General features: G+C 34.9%; 2 protein-coding genes across 2 annotated transcripts in view; one reads left to right on the top strand and one right to left on the bottom strand.

Annotated features, from left to right (window-relative positions):
• The first annotated feature begins 10,333 nt into the window (after nucleotides 1–10,333).
• On the top strand, nucleotides 10,334–20,481 carry LOC125654790 (protein transport protein Sec61 subunit alpha). The gene is made up of 13 exons (XM_048884849.2): nucleotides 10,334–10,494; nucleotides 10,653–10,720; nucleotides 14,233–14,298; nucleotides 14,408–14,486; nucleotides 14,644–14,775; nucleotides 14,877–14,986; nucleotides 15,215–15,368; nucleotides 18,025–18,185; nucleotides 18,392–18,532; nucleotides 18,697–18,753; nucleotides 19,001–19,192; nucleotides 19,411–19,558; nucleotides 19,806–20,481. Exons 1-13 carry the CDS (start codon nucleotides 10,488–10,490, stop codon nucleotides 19,919–19,921), a joined length of 1,431 nt encoding a protein of 476 aa, XP_048740806.1. The 5' UTR covers nucleotides 10,334–10,487; the 3' UTR covers nucleotides 19,922–20,481.
• A 3,972-nt stretch (nucleotides 20,482–24,453) lies between these two features.
• LOC125655576 (ruvB-like 1) overlaps nucleotides 24,454–25,867 on the bottom strand; it is an 11,307-nt gene continuing 9,893 nt past the window's right edge. Inside the window, exon 10 of the mRNA XM_048885902.2 lies at nucleotides 24,454–24,841. Coding sequence (XP_048741859.1) covers nucleotides 24,682–24,841 — 160 coding nt within the window. The 3' untranslated portion in view covers nucleotides 24,454–24,681. The remainder of the gene's footprint in view (nucleotides 24,842–25,867) is intronic.

Raw genomic sequence — 25,867 nt, 5'->3', positions numbered from 1 at the left:
GGAAATAGAGACACTTTGTATAAGCACCTCAATTTGAAGGACAAGGTCTTTCGTGCATTTGATAAAGCACATTAAGAGAGGATTTATCATTTCTGCACAGGTAAATTTACAATATTGAATGCAATTCAGTACAGGGCAGTGCTTCGTTAAAGCCTGCACATTGTGATTCAACAGTAGTCAGATTATTGGTCCAGTTCAATCACATTTCCCTAAATCAAAGTCTAACGACCAATGTGTCGTGACCAATGGGGGGACGTCAACCACAGCTAAGGAAGAATTCAAATAAAAGCGGTCATGGAAAAAGTCTCAAGTTTTATGTAAATTAAACATTTCAGTTAGTGCCATGCAGAAAATTAAAGGAGAAGCGAAAACACCGAATGCATGCATGGTTCATTCATTTTATCGCATCATAATGCATGTTGTAGTCTTATCGTTAAAATCAAATTACAATAAATCACCTCTTTTCTCGAGTACTTTAATTCACCTGGTATATCAAATAGCACACGGTCTGCTTTTATTGAGGGGTGTATGTCTGATTTATTTGTAATTTGGAGTCCTGAAGGAAAATTTAATTATGTAATCAGCGAAGTTGGTTATGTAGAAATCACAACACGCTTTCATTATTTTCACGATCGCCCTAATGTCAACAGTCTAGCATTTCAAGATTCAACTGGTTTGTTGTGATGAATACATGTATACATTGTCAAGTCTAGTTAAGAGATCGGGTTTTCATTGAGATATGAAGTCCATAAAACAACATATTAAGTTTATTGCCGACAAGCATTGATAAATGTGAATAGTACAAAAGACCACTCGTTCAGCAGTCTGTGTTCATTGATTGATTGATTGTATCTTGTTTAACGTCTCTCTCAAGAATTTTTCACTTGTATGGAGACGTCACCAAGACCGGTGAAGGGCTTCAAATTTAGGCATTTGCTCGGCGCTTACGGTCATTGAGCAGTGGGGGTTCTTTAGTGTGCCACACCTATTGGGACACGGGACATCTGTTTTTAAGGTCATCTCCGAAAACCCGCGACATTCACATCTGATGCCGAGCGTTCGACAATGAACTGCCACTATCTGTTTTAGCGACTTTGATTAGGTCTGTCCCTCCGGGATTCAAAACCCGGCCTTCCGCATGCGCTCTAACCTCTAGACCACCGCGGCGGTTTATAGTTGTTTTTTTTATTGCATTATATGTATAGTACAATATAGGCCTACTAGACAAGTCTTTTGAGGGGAAGAGGTGGGGTGGGGGTAATCTCTGGATATTATTCGGAAGAGGCGTCAGTCCAAATATCCAGCCTCGACGAATCTCGCTGAGATTAGGGGAAGGGGGGGGGGTATTGGACAGACAATTGGGCGCGTCTGTTCACGGATTAAATTGATAAGTTAAACGCCATTTTCGTCGTCAACACGTTGGACACACACAATAAATGAAATGTTCAACTTAGCTGGTGCACAAACTGTCCTTGTCTTGAGCTCTTTGGTTATATATCTTATTTAGATAATCTCTACTACTATCCGCTGTTTGTGGAGGTCTTTTAAACGAATGATTCGCTGACAGAATTATTCAGAATAGTCGAATATCAATCTTAGTAGCTTCATGGTTGGGTAACCGTGCCTTCCTATTTCTAATTAGTAGACAATTAATTATCAATTATTGGTAACAATCAAGGAAGGGCGCCGCGCTCTCTGAAAACGGTGTGTCAGTTACCAGACATGGTATGGAGCATTAATATTAAAAAACACAAAAATTTGGGTGGCTTAGGCGACCAACAGAAACAAGAGATCAGACATGTTCTACTTATGATACTCTCTCTCTCTCTCTCTCTCTCTCTCTCTCTCTCTCTCAGTTATCTGTTATATACCCCATCACTAACACTTTATGGAAATAGTATATTACATGTAGCATGTGTACTAACCATCTTCGGTCACAAATTAAAGTGATACATCCAGTAATCTATCATTTGAAACATTTATATCACTCTATCAGCGTATCTGATCCGGTTTTGTTGGTCACCCAAATAGTCTGTTTTCAAGATCATTTTCAAAATGATATCTAGGATACACATGGAAGTATTTTCTATCATGCCCGAAAATGTCCAAAAGAATAGTTTTAGTAAGTTCGTAGCTTAAATCCATTTGAAAAGACATGGTAGACACTTTTGAAACATGGATGAAGATATATTGAATGTGTACAAAAACCTAGCAATACCAGCATCAAATCTCTTAGTACTCGAGAAAAGTTTACCAACATATAGATAGTATAGGTTTGAAAAAAATTCAGAAACTTAATTGTGAACAAATTGAAAAAGTACCCGAAGGACGGTTAACATACTATGCATGTATCTCACATATATAATTAAGTTTCATCAAACATCTGTATCAATAAACTCAAAAATGTCTTGTTTCTGCTAAAATTTTGCTGTTCAAATACCTTTCACTTTACCATTCAATAGGGCTGATGATTTCTGATTTATGTTTACAACCAAACATTTTTAGATGTTATCTAAATCATAAAACTCAAGGACTTGTAAGTCAAGGAGTCGTCCATGACCAATCAAAAAGTCCTTAACAGGAAGAAAAGGACTGGTACTTAACCAATCCAATTCTGTTTATCTTATTTAGGCCTAGTTGTTCCTATAGCAATACGAGCTGCTTCTATACCAAATTCTACTTCCTTTGTAACAATCTACAACAATACGAGGTCTGCGTTCAAGATCGTAGCGGCTACATAGGGCTCGGTAGCGCTACTATCTTGAGCGATGTGCTAAACTAGCCATAATCTCGGCTGAAATTCGGCTTGGTTGAATATTTGGACTCACTCCTTCACCGAATCTCGGAACAGTCCTTCATAATTCATGTCTGGAAATTTACTTTCAGCTTCGGTCGGTTCTAGAAATTAATGTGCACTTAGGTGACACTGCTGTTCGATTCTAATAAGTGGTTTAACTGTTAGACTAACTCTATATCACTATCAATTTTGCATTGCTTACCGTCTAGGTATGAAAATCCCAAAATGAAAATAGTCACTAAATTTTCTGTTCAAATGAACACTTCCTTGGCGCAATATTTTATCTCCCAACATTGAAAAGTTCCCATAGTTTTTTTTTTCTTTTTAATTAGCGATATACAAGTAGGTATGTAGAAGTACAATGTATCAGTAATTAGATAAAACAGGCTATAGGAACTCTTTAAATTCAGGAGATAAAATATTGCGCCATGGAAATTTAATACTAATTTATTTTATGGAATTTACATACTTAGACGGTAAGTTATGCAGCATTAATAGTGATACAGATTTTATTTTAATAGTCAATTAACTTATTTGAAGCGCACAGCGGTGTCACCTAAGTGCACATCTTAAAATTGCTAGAACCGGCTGAAGCTGAAAGTAAATTTCCAGACATGAATTTTGAAAGACTGCTCCGAGATTCGGTGAAGGCGTCAGTCCAAATATTCAGCCAAGCCGAATCTCAGCCGAGATTTGGCTTGCCCTACGTAAGGATAATATACAGTGCGTTTAATAGACCTAGATAAATAAATAACTAGCGTAGCAGCTAGGCTAGCCGCTACGATCTTGAACGCAGCCCGGCTCTCGAGCTACTTTTATATCAAATTCTACTTCCTTGGTTATAGCCTCCAAAATCAATACGAGTTTCATCTACGACTGTAGACGAAATTGAGTCAATCATCAAAGACTCGGCAGACAAGTCTTGTGAGCTGGATCCGCTCCCCTTCTATCTGATAAAACGATGCTTAGCCTCTCTTCCTGCCATAACATCTATAATTAATGCATCTCTCTCTCTCTCTCTCTCTCTCTCTCTCTCTCTCTCTCTCTGAATATTCAGTTCTTTATAGCTTCAATAAAGCAGACCGCTGCGGTAGTCTATGAGTTAGAGCGTTCACCCCGCATGTGGAAGGTCGGGGTTCGAATCCCGGCCGCGACAGACCTTAATCGTTAAATCAGATAGTGACAGTTCCATCACCAAAACGCTCGGCATGAAGTGTGAATGTCACGGGTCCTCGGAGATGACCATAAAAACGGATGTCCCGTGTCCCAGTAGGCGTGGCACGCTAAAGAAAACCACTGCTCAAAGGCCGTAAGCGCCGAACATAGATCTAAAGAAGCCCTACGCCGGTATTGGTAACGTCTTCATATTCATGAATGACAAATTCTCGAGAGGTACGTTAAACATAATACAATCAATCAATGAGGCAGTTATAACACCGATGCTTAAGAAACCAGTACCACTAGTAAATAAGGAAATCCTTTCAAATTACAGACCTGTCAGCAATCTACCATTCATCTCTAAAATACTTGAAAAGGTGGTGGCTAAGAGATTAGACAATTATCTTGAATTCTCTCTGTGACACAATGCAATCAGCATACAAAATGCAGCTTTCTACAGAAACTGCCTTGCTTAAAGTCTATCATGGCATCACACAGAGTCATATGTTGTCCTCTGCATTTGATGTGATTGACCATTGCATCTTACTTGATATACTCGATACAGCTTATGGAACAACAGGTGGTGCCTTAAAATGGACCCATTCTGACTTAGAAGAGAGACATCAATCTGTATCTATTAACTCTGTCAAATCCACTGAGCGAGTTCTTAATTCTTTTGGTGTCCCCAAGGATCTGTTCTTGAGCCTAAACTTTACTGCTCGTTTTCCAAACCAATCGGAACCATCTGTCGACAACACGGGATGAACTACCATTGTTTTAATTAGAAGCTTATATGGCAGATATTAGTCAATGGATGACGACAAACTCGTTGAAGCTGAACCAGGAGAAAACAGAACTGATCATTTTCTCTTCAAAACACAAGGCAACAAAAATTCCATTACACCACCAGGACAACGACACGGGATCATATTTCCCCAGTCTTAGAGCAGCAGCATTGACTTCCAGTACAGTATCGTCCACAATACAAAATCTTGGTGTTAACCTTCTGCGTGCTGACGGGATATGTTCCCGAAAATCTACAAGAACTCATTGACGTGCATTCCCCATCTCGACCACTGAGATCTGAAACATCACTGAGACTCACTGTGCCAAAATTCGTACAAAGTCTCTTTTGGAGAACGCACATTTAGTTGGGCTGCAGCCAGTTTGTGAAATGACCTTCCGCAACATGTAAAAGCTGCCAAAAACATTTCTTAAATCTTCTTAATGTTTTATTTCGTTGATTTCTAATACTTTGCATAGTGTTTGACATTAAAAAAATCCCTTTACCTTTTGATCTTAATTATAGTATTTTATTTTGGTCATTTTACAGATATTATAGGGTTATTGAACTTATGTTGGTGAATATTGGCACGAGTTGGCTGTAAAAAATGCACGAGCTTGCGATTGCATTTTGACAGCCAACGAGTGCCAATATTCACCTATATAAGTTCAATAACCCTTTTATTATATAGCTAAAGTATTTAGTTGTTAAATTATATCCCTTTTCACTCAAACTACTCCAAAACAGACGAGAATTCATCAATATTGGCATCTAAGGTGAAGGTGTGCAATAACAGCATGCATTTCTTAACTGTTCAATATTTAACCCGTCATTAATACATGAAGCACAGGGGCATCTTATCCGCTCTGTTCTCTATCACACATGTGGGATAAAGACCAGAGCGGATAAGATGCCCCTGTGCATGAAGCAAACTGATTTTGTAAATGGGGACATCATGATTTATGTACAGTAAAACATTTTGCTTAAGTAAATATCAAATACCGTCTCTGTCAGATTCGGAGGACCGTCGTCTGCCATTTTGGCTTGTTTACGTCGTTACGGTAGTTTTACGTCAATATTGAACGCTCATACTCGGAATGTCTCGGGCGCATACAATTTACGCAATGCAAAGTTAGCGTTCAATAAATTCTCAGGATATTTGAACCCTTTTATTATATAACTAAAGTATTTAGTTGTTAAACTATATCCCTTTTCACTCACACTACTCCAAAATAGACGAGAATTCATCAATATTGGCAACTAATGTGAAGGTGCAGCTGTGCAATAACAGCATTTATTATATAGCTTATAAATAGTCTAATATAAAATCTGCGTAAAATCTAGAGAATGTTAGCGTTCAATATCCTGAGAATTTATTGAACGCTAACTTTGCATTGCGTAAATTGTGTGCGCCCGAAACATTCCGAGTATGAGCGTTCAATATTGACGTTACCGTAACGACGTAAACAAACCAAAATGTCAAACGACGGTCCTCCGAATCTGACAGAGCCGGTATTTGATATTTACTTAAGCAAAATGTTTTACTGTACATAAATTATGATGTCCCCATTTACAAAATCAGTTTGCTTCATGCATTAATGACGGGTTAAATATTGAACAGTTAAGAAATGCATGCTGTTATTGCACACTGCCAATATTGATGAATTCTCGTCTATTTTGGAGTAGTTTGAGTGAAAAGGGGTATAATTTAACAACTAAATACTTTAGCTATATAATAAAAGGGTTATTGAACTTATATAGGTGAATATTGGCACTCGTTGGCTGTCAAAATGCACTCGCAAGCTCGTGCATTTTTACATCCAACTCGTGCCAATATTCACCAATATAAGTTCAATAACCCTATAGCATTTCTTAACTGTTCAATATTTAATCCGTCATTAATGCATGAAGCAAACTGATTTTGTAAATGGGGACATCATAATTTATGTACAGTAAAACATTTTGCTTAAGTAAATATCAAATACCGGCTCTGTCATATTTGGAGGACCGTCATCTGCCATTTTGGCTTGTTTACGTCGTTACGGTAACGTCAATATTGAACGCTCATACTCGGAATGTTTCGGGCGCATACAATTTATGCAATGCAAAGTTAGCGTTCAATAAATTCTCAGGATATTGAATGCTAACATTCTCTAGATTTTACGCAGATTTTATAATAGACTATTTATTAGCTATATAATAAAAGATGTTATGCCATACACCTTCATTAAATTTTATTTTTAAAATTGTGTTTTGTTTTATTGTTAAAATGCTTTTCTTACCCTTGTAGTAATTTGTTCTGATGAATTGCAATGAATTTTATCATAGTAATTAAATTTGTATATGTTCCCCACGCTGTTAGTGTCAGATATAATTTGAAAAAAAACAACAACAAACCAATGATTTTGCTTCTCAATTTATGCTTTATTACAATGAAATCTTTATTTTGATTTTGATTTTTAACAATACCATCTAAGAACTGATATTTCCTTGATGCTCTACGATATCAATGAAAGTGTCGAACGACTTACTTTGATTAGCTGTCATTTTGTCACCAAAAATTGAATTCAATGGAGATTGTCCCATCTTATATATATTCAGAAATAACACCAGTATTTAATTATTTCAAAGACTTTATACCCTCAAAACAGGCATATGAATATATGAGATTTTGGTGATTAAATAATCATTGTCTTACAAGACAATAATTCTTCCTTCTATATTTCTTCACGCTAAAAGTGGTTATCTAACGTAGTTTTATTAGGTTTCTCTTCTTTTTGTATAAAATATATGTTTTACTTGTCATCAATATATATTCCTATGCCATTGAGAGATTTGTTTTTAAAATGGTTGCCGTCACTTTCATAACTAATGCCCCTGATCCACGATTTCCCGTTTTTCACTATAAATGATCAAAATCTACTGTCTAATGTGTTTAAAAGGTTTCACCTAAACATTAAGATTATACATCATAACAGAAGCTCATTGTAGAGAGTTTATTATTTGTTTTGTAAACAAAAATTGAGGTGTGTTACTGTTAACGAAGTTTTCAAAATAAATGAATATCGATCATTGTTTATATTATATCATCACATTTCAAGTACTCTTTAGGCAAAATGTATCATTTGAAAAGTTAAATTTGTGACTACAAAATTAATATGCTTTAGATTACAAAAATTAGATTTCACTGATTTGTTTGTTTACATTAAAAGACTCGAGTCTTTGTTTATATAACACATGATATGGTTGTCAACATTAAATGAGTTATATTTTTAATGTTAAACTTCAAAAGTAAAAAATACTTTCAAAAAACGTTAACCAGATCCTTTCATAAATTGTAACGTAGTTGCTCTTGTTTTAAAAAAAATTACCATGTAAACGGACTTGTTGCAAAAGAACCCCGAGGTCAAGAGATTTCGATGTTCACCAAAACCAATATCGAGACCCAAAGGGCTTTTTTCCAACAATTCTGATTTAACGAGATAATTTTTCTACTCTAATACGTTGATGTTTGCAACATTCAGTTCCTGTTTAGGAAATATACAGTGCACGAAAAATTGGATCCCCAGAATTTAAGTACTTCCTCAATTTAAGATTAACGCAATATGATAATATTTGGCGTCAAGGGGTTTATTGAAAAATTAACATCGGCGGACCGTGGGATGGACCAGCATGTACATAATTTATCTATCATGAACATGGTTGAATGTTTTTAAACTTGAAAACTTCGTAAAGTTTCTATCGTTCATCTTTGATATCATCAATGTCACCTGTTTACTGTGGTTTACATGGGTATCAAACATATTTGGAGTTTTATACATCACCAAGATCCAGTAGGCCCATATGTGTGTGTGTGTGGAGAGAGAGAGAGAGAGAGAGAGAGAGAGAGAGAGTGTGTGTGTGTGTGTGTGTGTGTGTGTGTGTGTGTGTGTGTGTGTGTGTGTGTGTGTGTGTGTGTGTGTTTTGTAGAAGGTGCATGGAATCTTGTTCCTTTTGTAAGTAATTATATATGAATAAAGCCAGGCATAGGAAATATCACGTTTTCATATTCCATATTGCAAGTTATTACAATTCATTCACAACACGTGACCGATTCATATATCTTTATTTGTATTACAAAATCATAACAACAACAAAGTCAAAACTAGGGGCTGGCCTCTCTCGATTCGACGTGCCCAAATAAAAAATAAGCTGTACAATAATAAATAGACTCTTTATATACAGAAATATGCAGAAATAACAGACTCTACATTTCCATCATTTTAACGAATACAAATTTATAAGAGTCATTTTTAATTTACAATATGACATTGTGTGATCGAGAATATCACATATCTTTCTAAAGCTGGTCCGCTTTTCACAAAATAGCCTCCATTTAATCTTTGATAGAACATTCCATTATTCAGAATGTACAAGAAAATACAGAAATTCTATAAAAGCTTAAAATGTCTTCTTCAAATTTTGAAGGGACACCTTGAACAAACAATCCAAGAATTTAGTGCAATACATGTACCAGCACAGGTCCACGTACCATCAGTTTTAGGGGGGGGGGGGCAGCTGGAGAAAAAGGTGACTTCACAAAAGTTTGAACTTGAAATTCTTGACAAGCAAAATTTACTATGAAAAATAATCGTTTGGGAGGGGGGGGTCATTGGTCCTTTTCTCTCTATCAGTTTCAGTTTGAATTCTAACATTTAGAAAGATATTTCCGATCATGCACTATATTTCGAGGTGGGTTCAGCTAACTATCTTACGAAATTAACTAACTTTGCATATAAGAATGAAGGGGAAATTGGATGAATCTCAACATGAGAATCCTCTAAATCTCAAAAAGGTTCAATGAACAGAGAATGGTTCACTAAAATTTTGTTTCACATTCTCCGCCTTGATGACACAAGTTCTGTTCACCGAGGACCAATTGGATCATCAATTGTGAACACTTTCTAGCACTCATTAAATTGCTTTGAGATTAATTATTTCATCTCTGTGGCCATCATTTTGGGTAGGTACATGTTGCTATAGGACTTAAATTTTAGAGCAAAATAAATCACTCAATGGTGGATATCTAGATTGGATGAAGGGGGGGGGGGGTGCAACGTAATTTTAATAAAAATTGTCAATTTCTGTATTGTTCTTGTCAGATTTACCAGGTTTTTATAGATACTTTAAAAGCGCGTTCATCAAATTTAAAATTGAAGTAAAAATAGAGAGGTAAGGAGAAAAAATGTACATGTATTTGGGAGGGGGATTCTTGTGAATAATTATGATGTCATTTGAATTCCTTGAGACAATTTTTACGTGGTCTGTCAACAACAAAAAATATACGAGGCAACAAAACAAAAAGCTTTATTTAAAATACTCTGCTTTCAAAGAAAAACAGCAGAATATATATGCAGTGCTGCCAAGCTTGTATAAAAACTAGTAAATTTTTCATTAATATACAGATCATTCAATATTTGATTCTCTATAAATTTGATTACCATCAGTCAGGAAATATCACACAAAATGTATTTATTTTTAAGATCAGATAGCGAAGGAATATATTCCCGGTATTTACGAATGTGACCTATATTTCCTTTCCGCACTACCTCTGCATACGTCATTCTCGAGATCTCGTCTGAAGTCACGTGAACGTGTCCTTTTTCAAGAAAGTGGAAGTTGGCATCCCCGGTGTAAGGAGCCTGGCCAACTGAAAGTTCATCCAAGAGAAGAAAATACCGAAGGGTCGTTGAATTGGTAACGACCAAGATGGGAAGTAAGTACTATTAGACAAATGTACAACTCCAGATGAAATTTTAATCGCCTGTTATTGGTTTTTCAATTGATGACAGGTTTCACGTGTCGACGTGGACACTTTTTACACTGTTTACATATAAAACATAATTGTCATTGGTTTGATTTTTTTCTTTTCAGTTAAATTTCTAGAGTTTGTAAAGCCGTTTTGTGCGGTTTTACCCGAAATATCTAAACCAGATCGTAAGGTATGTACATCTTGGCACTATTTTAAAGTGTATTGAAATCCATATGTTGGGGTACACCATATATTTTGTTCTTTGATTATAGGATACTATAATTTGATTTCTTATTACCTTGTAACTTGCCAACAGTTTTAGATAGATCTATTGTCTTTGTATTCATACTTTTAACATAGAAATTGAAGTAAGGTGGAATACAATGTAGATGTTGGCATGTGTTCAATGCATGCATCATATTAATATGTCTTACTGTGTGACAATGTTTGAGGGCAAAGCAAAAAGTTCGGTATCTGTATTAATATCCATAACAGGATAATAAAATATTCCAACAGCTGTCAAAATAACCTATAAATAACCTAACATCTTGTTACACAATTTTAAACATTTGATATGACACCTATTCACAGAAAGTGCAAAATATCATGCAATTGATGTAAAAAGTGCATATTAGTGTCATATTTAGTGCCAATGTTTAGCAAATTTATAAACATGGAAGAGCTAGTACAACTGGAATGATTATATGATTGAGAAAATATGGTTTACATGCTTTTAAGGATTGTATTTAACACCACAGAACGACGTGAACATGAGTGGACAAGATTCAAAATGGGGAACTGCATGTCCTCACGCTTGAATTCGAATCGATGCCATTTTAACCAAAATTTTCAAGTTCCATATGTGTCATTACAGGGATTTTTTTACCTGTTGAATTCAGGGCAAGGGTTTTCAAGTATTTGATTGAAATTGGGAAATTTGTTTCATAAGAATATAAAAAAAGAAAAACAAGCAAAAAGTTAACCATTTGATATTTTGTTATCAATGTGGCTGGCATAAACAAGCTTTAATTTCCGGTCTTTGGCAGAGGAAAAACTGTCTCCGATTTTTTTGCAACAGAGTGGCACTGAGGTTGGATGGCCCCTCTGCTCATGGCATATTCTCATCAAAGAATCCATCATTTTGGGAATGTTTAGGCATCATTGTGGGAAAAACACCTGCTTTTCAGCATTGGGAATGGGACCGAATTTAATTCCGGCCCTCTACAAACCCTAAAAGAATCCCTGCATTTATAGTATTGTTTAATTTTTCATTAGCTTTCTTTTTAAACATGTATATGTGTGTTAGCTATAGGGATATATGTATATACCCATTTGTAAGTAAATTTATCATCACAGTCTATGCGAAAGACGTCGGACCTGACGGATGTGCAGTGCCTAAGGTCCGATGCGTCATTTTTTACACCGGACCGGTATGTCCGATGTCTCACAGTCCGGTTTTGAGCTTTACTATTTTGATGCGGAGTCATTTAAATGTTTGTTATAAGTAAAAACTATCACACAAATCCAAATACGTAAATGAATATGATTAAAACCGCATGGACCGTCTAAAGTATTATGCGGGAAGGATCCCTGGTATAGTATTACTGGTATAATAAATAAGATTTCCTTGGTTTTGCATTTTCACGTGTTTCACTTTTATACATTAGGTTTTTCGGTCTGACAAAATTTGGTTCGGTCCGGTGTGTTCATTGATTACACAGGACCGAATGTCCTGTGTTGTCAAAAAAACTTTCGCATAGACTGTCATCAGTTATCAAATATAAATCTGGAGTGCTTGGAGTATGGTCAATTAATATGCAATTTCTGAGTTGCCATATATAGTTGTCTCCCTTTGTTGAATTCTTGCGTGCGGTGAGATGCAAAATTTTTCTTTCACTCATGGCGGGTACAAATGCCTATTATTACATTCATATATACTTATTGCTGAAAAAATGATTAGTAGCTGCTTTGCAAAACCAAACTGAAAGGAAACTCAAATTTAGTAAGTTTATGAGTATTTGAGAATAAAATATCTCAAACAAAACTTGAAATTCACTGTCTTTCTTGGTAGTATTGATCATGTCTAGGAGGAAATGAATGATAATTATAGATTTAAATCAACAGCCTAACTCAAACAATTTCCTCTTGAATATGGTCAATTTAATGTATACCACCTTTCAGATACCATATTTCCTCCCCCCAAAAATTGATTCTTAAAATATGTTGTATTCTTTGAAAAATTCTGTGATAATGACTGAAACAATTTTTAAAAAAAATTAATTATTTAACTATGTATATTGTTAAAGGATATAATATCAAACTATGATTTGACAATTATTTCATAACAAATTGAGCACTTTTCTGTTTTAGAATATTCAGAATGTTATTTTATAATTTTCAACCAAAAATTTGTCTGGATTTGGTTTCCGAACCTACTGTATTTTTTCAATCCCGAACCTTTATTTATAAGCTTGGGATACAAAATCCAGTTATGAATAATTATCTGCCGTTGGCTACCCAAGGAAAGGTGATGACACTAAGTTAAGCAGGCAATGAAATTAAGGGGAAATACTCGCTAAATGCGAGTTAAAAATTGACATAGAGAGTGAAAAATCACAAGTGATCGCAGCTTTTTGCGAGTGAAAAAAACCCCGATTTTTTCCCCCGAATTTCAATGGTTTATTGGCTGTACTTTGAAGTTTACAATAATTTTGTCTTGTGCAAAGAAATGCTTTACAGAATGAATATACAAGTATTGAAAAAGTAAACGTTGATCGAATAAATAACTAAGGCCAAGGTCATCCCAGTCAGTGATGTCCAAGATGGCCTACTTCATGCACACTTTGGGCGTCTCAGAGACGTCTGATTTAAATAGCAAGCATGTTGATCTCGTTCGTGTTTACATGAAACAACACATGGAAGTGTTAGTGTCGCGCCTCACGCAGTGTCCTTCTGTAGTCTATAGTCAAACACTTGAGTTCGCGTTTTTTTTCAACTAGAATTTTTTAGATGAAATTTCCAAAAGTTTTGAAGATATACAGTGTAGTTTGAATTGACGTTGTAAATAGGTCGTAGATCTCTGGACAGCGAGTTCGCCGCACAAGTGTATGTTGTCTGATAATTCATTAAAATTTAAATGAAAGAATTCTCAATATTATTTTTATTATTGCACTTTAAAGATTTTAAAAGATTTTCCCTATATTTTGATATAGATACATGCTTGTTTTCTGAAATTCCTGTAAAACAACAATCGATTGAAAAATGCTAATAAAAGCTCAATTTTGCTAGTAGTGAAAAAAGTTAATTTCGATCCCTGGTTAAGATGATGAAAAGTACTTTATCATAGTCTTCAGTGACATTTACACAATATTTTAGTATTGATCATTCATGTTTTTCATGATCATTGAATATCCACTGGACTTACACAGACATTTTTGTTACTACATAGCAAAAAATAAAGTCCTACCTACCCTATTTCTGAAAGCATGTGATAAAAACACAATTTTGGGGGACTTAAAACACGATTTTCTACAAACGATACTGTCAGAACCAGAACTTGATCACATGCTCCTGATAGATCTTGGCGAGTGATCTCGGGCGATTCTTTTACACTGATTTAATGAAATAGAATTTGTTTCATCATATTTCGTTTGCACTATATTCTACACATGTTTGTATCATTTCCCCCCAATATCTTTTCAGATTCAGTTCAGAGAGAAAGTGCTATGGACTGCCATCACACTCTTTATTTTCTTGGTCTGCTGTCAGGTAATGATATTTCTCACCTTTATAAGAAGATTTGAATTCTTGCATGATATCTCTATTTTAGGGCATTATAAACTTATCAAACATTATATAGGTTTATGACTTTTGACAGATTCCACTGTTTGGTATCATGTCCTCAGACTCAGCTGACCCTTTCTACTGGATGAGAGTCATCATGGCTTCCAACAGAGGTGATGATTTTCTCCTTGCTATTGAGTACTGAAGAGTTTTTATTACAAACTCGCACATGTACATGTTCTATTTTTATGTGTTCTTAAAACTTTTATAACCATGGCTGAACTGTTGCCATAGCATAATTTTAAAATATATTCAACTGTTATGTTTCAGGAACTTTAATGGAGTTGGGAATCTCACCAATTGTGACATCTGGTCTCATCATGCAGCTGTTGGCTGGTGCCAAAATCATTGAGGTTGGTGACACACCAAAGGACCGTGCACTCTTTAATGGAGCCCAGAAATGTAAGCATCAGAGACACTGTTATTGTATTTGCATATTTACTTTCACATAGTAAATAGGGGAATTAAAAAAAGAGCTGATCCTATATATTTATATTTAACAGTGTTTGCTATGGTAATGACGGTGACACAGGCTATCGTGTATGTCATGACTGGCATGTACGGTGAACCAGCTGAAATCGGTGCTGGAGTCTGCCTCCTTATCATCATCCAGGTACAGAAACTATCATTTTGCATTTTATAACGTTAAAATATCAAATTGTTATTTATATGCTATTGTAACTGATTGATATTGGATAGATACACACACCAGAATCAGTAAGCACTGGCTGGTGGGGTTGTTAGGTGGTAAATATATTTGTTCGGAAGAGGTGTTTTTGTTCATCCATTAAACATAGCATGTGTCTTTTGATTAGTATTGGTGTATTTTCCTTTTAAACAGTTATTCGTGGCTGGTTTAATCGTCTCCCTGCTAGATGAACTGCTACAGAAAGGTTACGGGTTAGGTTCTGGAATTTCTCTTTTCATCGCCACCAACATCTGTGAGACCATTGTATGGAAAGCCTTCAGTCCTGCTACTGTCAACACAGGCAGAGGTCTGTATAGAACAGATATATGTATACCATTAGATAAATCTATAATTTACTGTCAACACAGGCAGAGGTCTGTATAGATATACCATAGATAAATCTATAATTTACTGTCAACACAGGCAGAGGTCTGTATAGAACATAGATATACCTTTAGATAAATCTATAATTTACTGTCAATACAGGCAGAGGTCTGTATAAATATACCATAAATAAATCTATAATTTACTGTCAACACAGGCAGAGGTCTGTATAGATATACCATAAATAAATCTATGATATACTGTCAACACAGGCAGAGGTCTGTATAGATATACCATAAATAAATCTATAATATACTGTCAACACAGGCAGAGGTCTGTATAGATATACCATAAATAAATCTATAATTTACTGTCAACACAGGCAGAGGTCTGTATAGATATACCATGAATAAATCTATAATTTACTGTCAACACAGGCAGAGGTCTGTATAGATATACCATAAATAAATCTATAATTTACTGTCAACACAGGCAGAGGTCTGTATAGATATACCATGAATAAATCTATAATTTACTGTCAACACAGGCAGAGGTCTGTATAGATATACCATAAATAAATCTATAATTTACTGTCAACACAGGCAGAGGTCTGTATAGATATACCATAAATAAATCTATAATTTACTGTCAACACAGGCAGAGGTCTGTATAGATGTACCATTAGATAAATCTATGATCTTGGCTCTCGTGAGTTTACATTTTTGCAAAACGGACACTTTTTTAAAGATTGATTTTGTATCAAGAATAAGATAAAACATATATGTACTTGTAATAGTGGATTACAAAAATTACATGTAAAATTATACGAGCAATTTCTGTACATTGAATCTTCTGTTAATTTGTATATAAGGCCAAGACAAATGAATAGTGTGTTTCCTATTCCAGCCTGAAAAAAATAGGGTAGGTAGGTAGGGTAAATATTTTATTTTATTTGAACATTTTATTGTTTAAAATTCAACTTTGACAATATGACATTTTATATCAGGATTAAAGCATATTGTGTACATGTAAAACTATTTTGAGAAATGCATATTACACCGACATAGTTATGCAAAAGCTACCTGGATATTTTTTTCTTAATATTGAAATGTTCGTCTTTTCGACATTAAAACCTGGAAGGCATCAATAGCTTTTTTGGTCGCCGATTCAGCTGCCACTAACAACCCTGCATCTAATGTAGGGTCAACGTCTGGTTCACAAATAAACTCTAAATATTTCATTTCAAATCTGGCTAAATCACCAACAGAAATACTGCCCTGAACTTCATACGGCTCCATGTTTTTGGAATGCGCTTTATTTGGCCAACATAACATTGTAGTTTCGCAGTGTTTTGGCCAATCAGATGGCCCTTCATGATGCTTCTCAAAAATACTAAACAATGATTCATTGTTTTTACCGTAGTCATAAAGTTTTTTCCCTCTTGATGTTTGCATTTTCCTATCGTAATTGCCAGCAATATGCTTGGCAAGACAAACACGCCGCCCCCGCCCCCCCCCCCCCCCCCCCCCCCCCCTTCCTTCCCGGAGAAATCACTCTCATAACATTTTTGTTAAATGCGTAAAGGAATATGTATTTTCTCCAATCTAATTAAAATTAGATGTTGGATCCGCTCGCATACTCGCTACACAAACATCTAACAACATCCCGTAGAGGGTCACGTCAGAGGTCAAATTCGATTGACCAATGAAATCACCGCTGGCAATATCATTGAATGTTTGTTGAAGCCGATAAGTCTAGAGTGATACCGAATTTGACCTCTGACGTGACCCTCTATGGGATGTTTTTAGATGTTTGTGTAGCGAGTATGCAAGCGGATCCAACATCTAATTTCAATTAGATTGTATTTTCTCAAACACGGAAATGATCGAGATTAGATTTCTAATTCTGAAACCGGAATTGTTTACTTCCAGGAAGTGTATCAGTGTATAAATTTTTCAGGGTCGGCTAATATATTTTAGGGTCGGTCGGGGAACCGGAAACACACACCTTATTTATTTAGGCCTAATTTACCAGTATAGTGGTTTAAACTGGAATTTGCATCATCTGATTGTTGAGATTTTTCTGAAAATTATACATATATGGTGTATGAGGATATCAATAAGGCCAATTCAACTTAATTGATAGATTATCATCCCCGCCCACCCCATAAAATTGGTCCACACCGAATTTTTTTATTTTGCCAAACTTGCGATTTCTGAAAAATGTTCATGTCCGACTCCGGTATTTACACTTCTTGTTTACATTTCCGGTATAGCAACGTGAAAAGCCATGTAAAGAAAATAGATCTATATGGTTTTCATTTCTTGCGTTCTTACAGGCGTAAATCTTGAAGTTTAATATATTTCTGTTTGAAATTAAAGCTTAACTTGGAATTCGTCTGTGAAAATGGCATAGATTGATATCCATCTGGCATTAATTAAATGATGCACTTCTGTTGAAAAAAACTCGTTTGTCTTTAATATTTTTCTCAGAAAATAATAATTAAAAAATCTAAATCTTCCCACCCGCCCCATACTTTTTGGTGACCCAGGATGATAATCTACTAATTAAGTTGAATTGGCCTAATATGAAATTCTCTATAGAGGCTCATTTCTCAAATTGGAATGTTTTTATTGCAGGAACTGAGTTTGAAGGAGCTGTCATTGCCTTATTCCACCTTCTGGCCACCAAGAACGACAAAGTGCGAGCCCTGAGAGAAGCTTTCTACAGACAGAACCTCCCTAATCTGATGAACCTGCTGGCCACAATCATGGTCTTTGGTATTGTCATTTACTTCCAGGTGAGTAGTTTTGTTTAATTTGTGGCACAGATTTATATTGGGGTTGTCAAGACTAAATTAGTAAGCTTGCAGTGTAGTACTAAAGTTCTGTGTAGATGAAAGAAGCAATAGTTTGGCAAAATGTATTTTAGCATGACAGGGAGATTTTATTTTGTCCAAAGAATGCTTGGGGATTACTGTATTGATGGTTCTGCTTTACATTCCAGGGATTCCGTGTGGATCTGCCAATCAAATCTGCCCGTTACAGGGGTCAGTACAGCTCGTATCCAATCAAACTGTTCTACACCTCCAATATTCCCATCATTCTCCAGTCTGCTCTCGTATCAAATCTTTACTTAATTTCTCAGGTATGTCAGTGTATTTTGTATTTGCAGATCTTTATGATTAAACAATTGTGTATACTTTCAGTTCACTTTATATTGGATTAGGGGATATTGATATTTTTTTTGGTTTAACTTCCGTATACGCTATTTTATGCACTGTCGTAATGAATGTACATATTTGTTTTCAGATTCTGGCAACAAAATTCAGTGGAAATTTCTTGATCAATTTACTTGGAGTTTGGGCTGTAAGTAAATAAGAATCTGTCCAAAATATTTCTATGAAATATTTTATATACACTGTAGGTTTAATACATATAGAACAATAGAGATAAAAATTTTGTTTCTTTTTAAATTAGCACAAAGTCTGTTTCCTGGTATTTGACATTTGTAATGATGCTGTATATCATTTACAAAGCAAATTTTGATGATTTAACATGCAAACATGGAATTCTGTCTTCAATATAGATACTAATTGCACCCTTTCTTTGTCAGGATGTTGGAGGTGGCGGCCCCGCCCGTTCCTACCCTGTTGGAGGTCTGTGTTACTATCTGTCTCCCCCCGAGACCCTGTCACATGTCGCAGAGGACCCTATTCACGCTGTTCTCTATATGGTATTTATGCTGGGATCGTGTGCGTTCTTCTCCAAGACATGGATTGATGTGTCAGGCTCAAGTGCTAAAGACGTGAGTTATTATCTACAGCTGTAAATTAAAAATAGATGTTACATCCTTTCTGTCTTTTATGTTTGAAAATATTCAAAGTAATGCAGGATTATTAGAGTGTTACAAGATAGAGAAAATCTGTAATGAAGGTTAAAGAATGAAGAACTGAGTCAAAATGACAAGCAAATAAATTGGTACAAATCGTCATTAATTTTAAATTGTTCTCTACATGTTAACAGGTTGCAAAACAACTGAAAGATCAACAAATGGTGATGCGAGGACACCGAGAGCAGTCCATGATTCACGAGTTAAACCGATACATCCCCACCGCCGCAGCTTTTGGGGGTCTCTGTATTGGAGCTTTGTCTGTTTTAGCCGATTTCTTAGGTAAATTTTCATTATATAGTGTTGGAAATTGAAGGGAGATAACTTTTAAACAGTTGAATAGGAGTAGTTGTGGATTACAGGCATGTGCGTGTTGAATCACTGGCAATACCTATATTATAGGGGAGATAACTTACGTACAGATTTGGTTTTATTGAAGCTAGATAAAAGTCAAACTTAAATCTTTTAAAGTATAAATGTTAGTGCGAAAGGAACAGAAATAGTCATTTTGAATTTGTTTTTATTTCAGGCGCCATTGGAAGTGGAACTGGTATCTTGTTAGCTGTCACCATTATCTACCAGTATTTTGAAATCTTTGTTAAAGAACAGAGTGAAATGGGTGGAATGAGCACGCTATTGTTTTAGAACTGTTTATAAACTCAATTCATTTCTCCATCAGCTTTTTCATACAACAGATATGACATTTCATTTTAAAGATTGTTCATATCTTTTACTTCTGTTATCAATTGAAGTTGCTGTGAATTATATCATCTTAAAAAAAACTTTATACTTAAAATAAATTATTGGCTACATTTTGAACAGCTGTATTTATTTTTAAACTGTATATAGTTAAATGATCGTAAGAATGTCAGGTATTCTTGACTTTATTTATATTCATGTATTATTTGATATTTGTTAGAAATGAAATCTTCCAATTGAGTACAGCATGTAATGAAAGGGTTGTATGCTAATTAAACATTGTATGAGCTTTCACGTAAGTTTCCAGCAAAACCTCTGGCATCGGACCACGGAACTATTTCTCACCGAGATGCTTGACAGCAACAGTTTGGTTATGGTGTATAATTGTTGTCACACGCTAGATTATGACTGTAAGGGTGTAGTAAGTGAAAATGTTTGTTTCATTACGGATTTTGTACATGTTATTAAATGTGAGAAAGAAAGAAATAAAAATGGAGAAAAATGTTTTCAATTTTTGAACAGTTATATATTGAATGGAGCATATTTATTGGAAGTATTTTAAGAGCAAATTCAGCGAAAGTGTATATACATGTTACGTGTATAAAATACTTGAGGCTAGTGGTAATCAAGTAGTTTTAAAAATATTTTGATTGGTAAAGACAAAGTTGGTCTCTGACAGTAGTGTGTATACAAAGTTATCAGATGTTCTCTAGTCAGGGTCACATAAGGACCCTTAATAAATTGGGCCATGAACTTCCTTGTGCGAAGTTGCCATTTGTATATTGTCTCAATAAGTCTTCAGAATGGCAGCATGCCAAACTCTACATGTAGAGTAGTGCTTCTGGGACTTGTTTAATCTAGGGATGTCAATTCTACTCGAATATCCTAGTCAAGTACGGGGAAGGGGGACCAACTACAACGGACTGACGGGGTACAAGTCGGGAGTTCAAGTGTACATAAGTTGTCGGTCACACCTCAGCGGACACGGATAGCCAAGTTCACGGGATAAAAGACTGTTTATCTGCATAGCCGTTTATAAATTTGTTCAGTTAAATTGCTAGAACATTGTGATACAAAATTATGACTGTCAGGCTTGAGTTTATTAATATTCAAGTACGCTAGCATGAAAAATACATCAACATGCAATACAATATAGAAATTAAATGACCTTAATTTTTTTTTAATGCGAAATAAACAGGTCATACTTTTTTCTGAGAAAATGAATGATGAAAATAGTTATTTTTAGGGATCTGTAATTTGGCGAACTCGAAAGGGATTTTTAATTTTAACGATTCCGATGAATGTCGGCCTTTAATGTGATATGTTTGCTGTCCCTCCATAGAATGCAAGTTTAGTTTCACATTGTGTACATTTCGCCGTTTTTCCATCATGGAATCGGTTTTAAAGTGTGTCCAAACTGGATTTCAAGGGCATTTTTTACAGACCGTTTATAATTGATAAACATTATTAATAAAGTTATCTTTAACGAGTACTCGACTATAAAAATTGTTGTCGATGATCGGTATGAATGACAGTCGAGTGCTCGTGGACTTCCTGAGTTTAATCACTGATTTCCCTGAGTCTTTGTGCATCCAATTATTACTATGTATTTTCAAGCCCCCATTATTGAAAAATGTAGGAACATGCAACATTTTTTGTGTTTGTAGCAGAGATTATTTTAATGAATTCCCAAGAAAGATATAACATACATGTATACAAATCTAGAGTCTTGGTATCCCACAGAATTGCTTCCCGGTAAATATGCATGTATAAGTACCCAAAAACTAGTTTTAACTGCCCCAAATTACTTTATATCGTATAAAATGAGCAAACATTACTTTCATCCATTAAATACAGGTATTCAATTTATATATAATGCACATTAAATGAATTGCGCCAAAAAATAAAGCACTACAATTTCATACTACTTTTTGGAGAAAAATCTTCTCAATATTCCCAAAGCCAATTAAAATTTATCCTGGCTTATCAGTGCAATTAAATTTCTATCTTAATTTATGTCTAAAAAGTTACCTGTGTAAGTTTAACTTTTAACAATACATACATGTAACATTGGCCTATTTCTCTTAATTCTTAATGGGAACGTATACCACACTGGATTATACCTACAAGTCTGACCTAAGAAAACTAGATCTGTCGGCACAACACGAATGCTCCCGCTTGCAGTAAAGTCAAAAGTAGAAAATTCATTGAAGTATAGCATTGAATGTGGTATTCAGATTGTATGTTACACACATTTTGTACAATGAAGACCTCAACAATAATCCTTTACTTTGTTTTAACAGCCACAAAAATAAATAAATTTTTCTACATTAAAGGGGCACAATTTCATCAACATTCAATGAACCGGAACCAAACTCAAACTGTAACTCATCAAGATACACCAGCATACAAAAAATCAGTTCAATATCTCAAGGCGTTTAGAGAAAAAAAGTCTGGAAAGCTGGGTGTGGCAGAAGTATGGATGGATGGACAGGGTAAAACTACTATATGCCACAACCACTTTGTGGCAGGGGCATAAATATTGGCTTTTTCCTCTAATCAAGGGAATATGTATATGCGTACGAAGTTTGATGATTCCGACTTCATAAATACTGTTTATATCTGATCCACAGGGTGCTGAATAACAGTTGCACTGCACCAAACCATAAGACCCATCTATGATAAGTATAGCTCTTGAAAATTTTGGTATTTTTCATTAATATTAGTTATAGGATTCACATTTAGCCAGTTGACTGTTGCATTTGTTATTCTTGAAATGAAGACAAATACTTTTTTAAATGTATTACTGTAGAGTGTATAATTTACTGCCATCTTACACTATGTTGGAATCGTCTTCACCCATCGATGACCCAGGGTCTTCATCTCCAAACAGGTACTTTCCAGGTGCCTGTGGTACTTTTATCCGTCAGTTCCACGAGACTATATGGCACCAAATGTAACTAATGGGAAGGGAACATAATGCTGCACGCCAGACAGAGATTCAAACCCAGGTCTCCAAATCTCGTACTCTACTGAGCTATCTGGACATTGGAGATCAGAATATCTGGCCTCAAGACCATCAACTAAGAATAGACTTAAGGCTAAATTTCAAGTCCAGTTAACTTTTGGAATAACTTTCATAAACAAATAAAATTTTCAATATACATTTGTATTTGATTCTTTCATAAACCAGCATTTTATTTAACACCAATGTTAGATAAATCTTACGATATAAGTGATCAAAATTTTGATGCAAGTCTATTCTCAGTTTATGGTTTAGAGGCCTGATGGCCACATGATTACAAATAATATCCGTGATTTTGAGGAGAATATTTTGTAAAAAGAATAACTTTTACATAAGAAATAAAACATTGTTTATTTCATTTTGTTCCTTTGCAGAATTTCAGAAATCTCTCTGTCAAAAAGTTTTGACCACCAAAATTCCTTTGAACCTTTAAAAACTAACCGTACATTTCATTGTTCGAACTGGTAAAATCAATAAAATGACCAGTATTTTAAAAACTCTGTGATTAATCATTACATAAAATTTTGCCATATACCATATCAGTGGTATTTTCAGCGAGACACATGTTTAGCAATTTTTCCATAAATTATGGGCATATATGTTAGCGAGAGCTAATTTTAGCGGCTTTGGAATTCCAAGAAAAATAGCTATTACCTACGATATGGAATAAATATTTAATTTAGCAATATTCAATTTCAGTAATCTCAACACTGTCACTAATAATGCCAAAATTAAAGGGACTGGTTCACGATTTTTGACAAAAATATTTTCGTTTTTGATGTTAAACATTAAGAATATAACTCATTTAATGCTGACAGCCAAAATTTTGACCTTCTGAATGCAAGAATAAAAGCAATATTTTCACCTTTAATCTATGCTATGTAAACAAAGACTCGGGTCTTTTTATGTATACAAACAAACCAGTGAAATATTAATTTTGTAATATAAAGCATCTTAATTTTAGATGACAAATTTTACCCAAAGAATACTTGAAATGTGATAGATAAAATAAACTTAGATCAATATCCATTTCTTTTGAAAAATTTGTAAACAATAACATACCATAATCTTAGTTTACAAAACAAATAATAAACTCTCTAAAATGAGCTTCTGTGATAATGTATAACCTTAATTTTTATGTGATTTTTGATCATTAAAAGTGAAAAACAAAATTTGAAGGAAAATTGTGAGTCATTCCCTTTAAATCCTTGCTAAAAATTCTGCTTATACAGCAAGTGGATCCTGCTGCATTTTATGTCTACACCCATGAGCCTTTTTCTTGTGTACCATATCTTATCAATATGATATCATGTTACTTGATTTTAGATGGGCTTCAAAGTTTGTGTCCAATGGCAAAAAGAGGTACATCTAACAGGCGAATTTACACTTGATACCAATAAAGTGATATGTAAGACCTGCCTGAGGAATGATTCAGTATACACAGACAATGTACTGTCTTCAATATATTTATGTGGAAGTACACACATGTACAAGTCATGAAAAAAAGTCTTTTGATAATGAGCATATGTAACAAATGACTCAGGAATTATTAAAACGAGATTTCTTCAACGAGACAAAATTTGTCAATGTTCTAATATCATCGCGCTGTTCATCGTCGAGTTCCTATCACAACACTCTTTAGCCTTCACTTTGGTCCACTTTCCGGTCACTGACACATTTCTCACTTCATGTACTTGTCCTCTTGTTCCGCCAGAATTTTGGCTGAGGACTTGGCGTCATAAAACAGTTTGTTGATTTCTTCAATTTCCTCCGAAGTTATGGAATCTTTTCCGTTTATCTTGGCGAGCAGGTTTCCTGGTGTCAGCAATTGAACAGAGTACCTGTGAAGTAGAAATCGTCATGTGAAATGTATGTACCCTATTTGATCTAAAGTCAATTTGATTGCTTTCTAAATGGAAAATGATGAAACTCACTTCTATAAATGCATTTAAATATCAAATGACTTCTAAATATGCATTTCCTGAGAATACAGTAAAGATATGTTTACATCAAACACATTTATATAAAGTTAAAGTTCCCCGCAAAGTGATTTCCGTTCCCTGTAGTTTTAAAACATATCATTGAACTTATTGGATATAACAAATTACATTTATAACCAATGGTTTGTCCCCTGTGCTTCACTATAAGTGTGTTTTGCTGTAATATGAAATAAGAATTATGCTAATAACAGAGCACAGGTAGCGATTCGTGACCATCCACTGTTTGTGAGCAAAAAAAATCAGGGTAGGGGTAATAATATCTTTCTTTCATGGTAAATCAGACATGGAAGACATCTAATGGGCAGAATTTCATTAATGATCCGAAGTTTAGAAATCACATCCAATAACACAGAAACAGTACCTAACCTTAAAGTAATTCCATCCTTGTCGGACGTCATGGGTTTTTGCAAAATCTTTATATCATTAAAATTTGTGCATGATAGAAATAAATCTTTGAGAGGAATTTTATTCACAAGGTATTATACAAAATTTGGTAAGGGCTATTCCAGCAAAAAATGTATGGGGGGGGAGGGGGGGGGGGAAAGGCAGTTGATATTTTTTTGGATGGGTGGGGGTGATTTGGGAAAATATATTTGTATGGGTAGTGGTGAGTTGGGAAAATGTATTTGTATGGGTGGTTGTCTTCTATGTTAAAAAAAATATGGGTGCTAATGAATTACGATAAAAATGAAGACATTACAGAGTCTGTATCCTGTTGCGAAATTTCTTTTATTATAAAAGATGAGGAAGAAGAAAAGCGGAGCCATCCTGCATTATGTACGAAAAAAGATTGATAAATGGGCAGATAACTCTATTCAAAGTAAATGTTTCAGTTTGTGTAGAAATGACAACAATAATAAATGAAAA

Source organism: Ostrea edulis, chromosome 7 (assembly GCF_947568905.1).
Source record: "Ostrea edulis chromosome 7, xbOstEdul1.1, whole genome shotgun sequence".
NCBI lineage: Eukaryota > Metazoa > Mollusca > Bivalvia > Ostreida > Ostreidae > Ostrea > Ostrea edulis.
Note: the sequence above shows the minus strand (reverse complement) of the source record. Positions and strands in the feature narration are given on the sequence as shown.

Excerpts from the sequence above, each read along its gene's own strand:
- LOC125654790 (XM_048884849.2), top strand. Across the intron at positions 14,487-14,643 it reads CATCATGGCTTCCAACAGAG|GAACTTTAATGGAGTTGGGA; the intron begins GTGATGATTTTC and ends GTTATGTTTCAG. Across the intron at positions 14,776-14,876 it reads CTTTAATGGAGCCCAGAAAT|TGTTTGCTATGGTAATGACG; the intron begins GTAAGCATCAGA and ends TATATTTAACAG.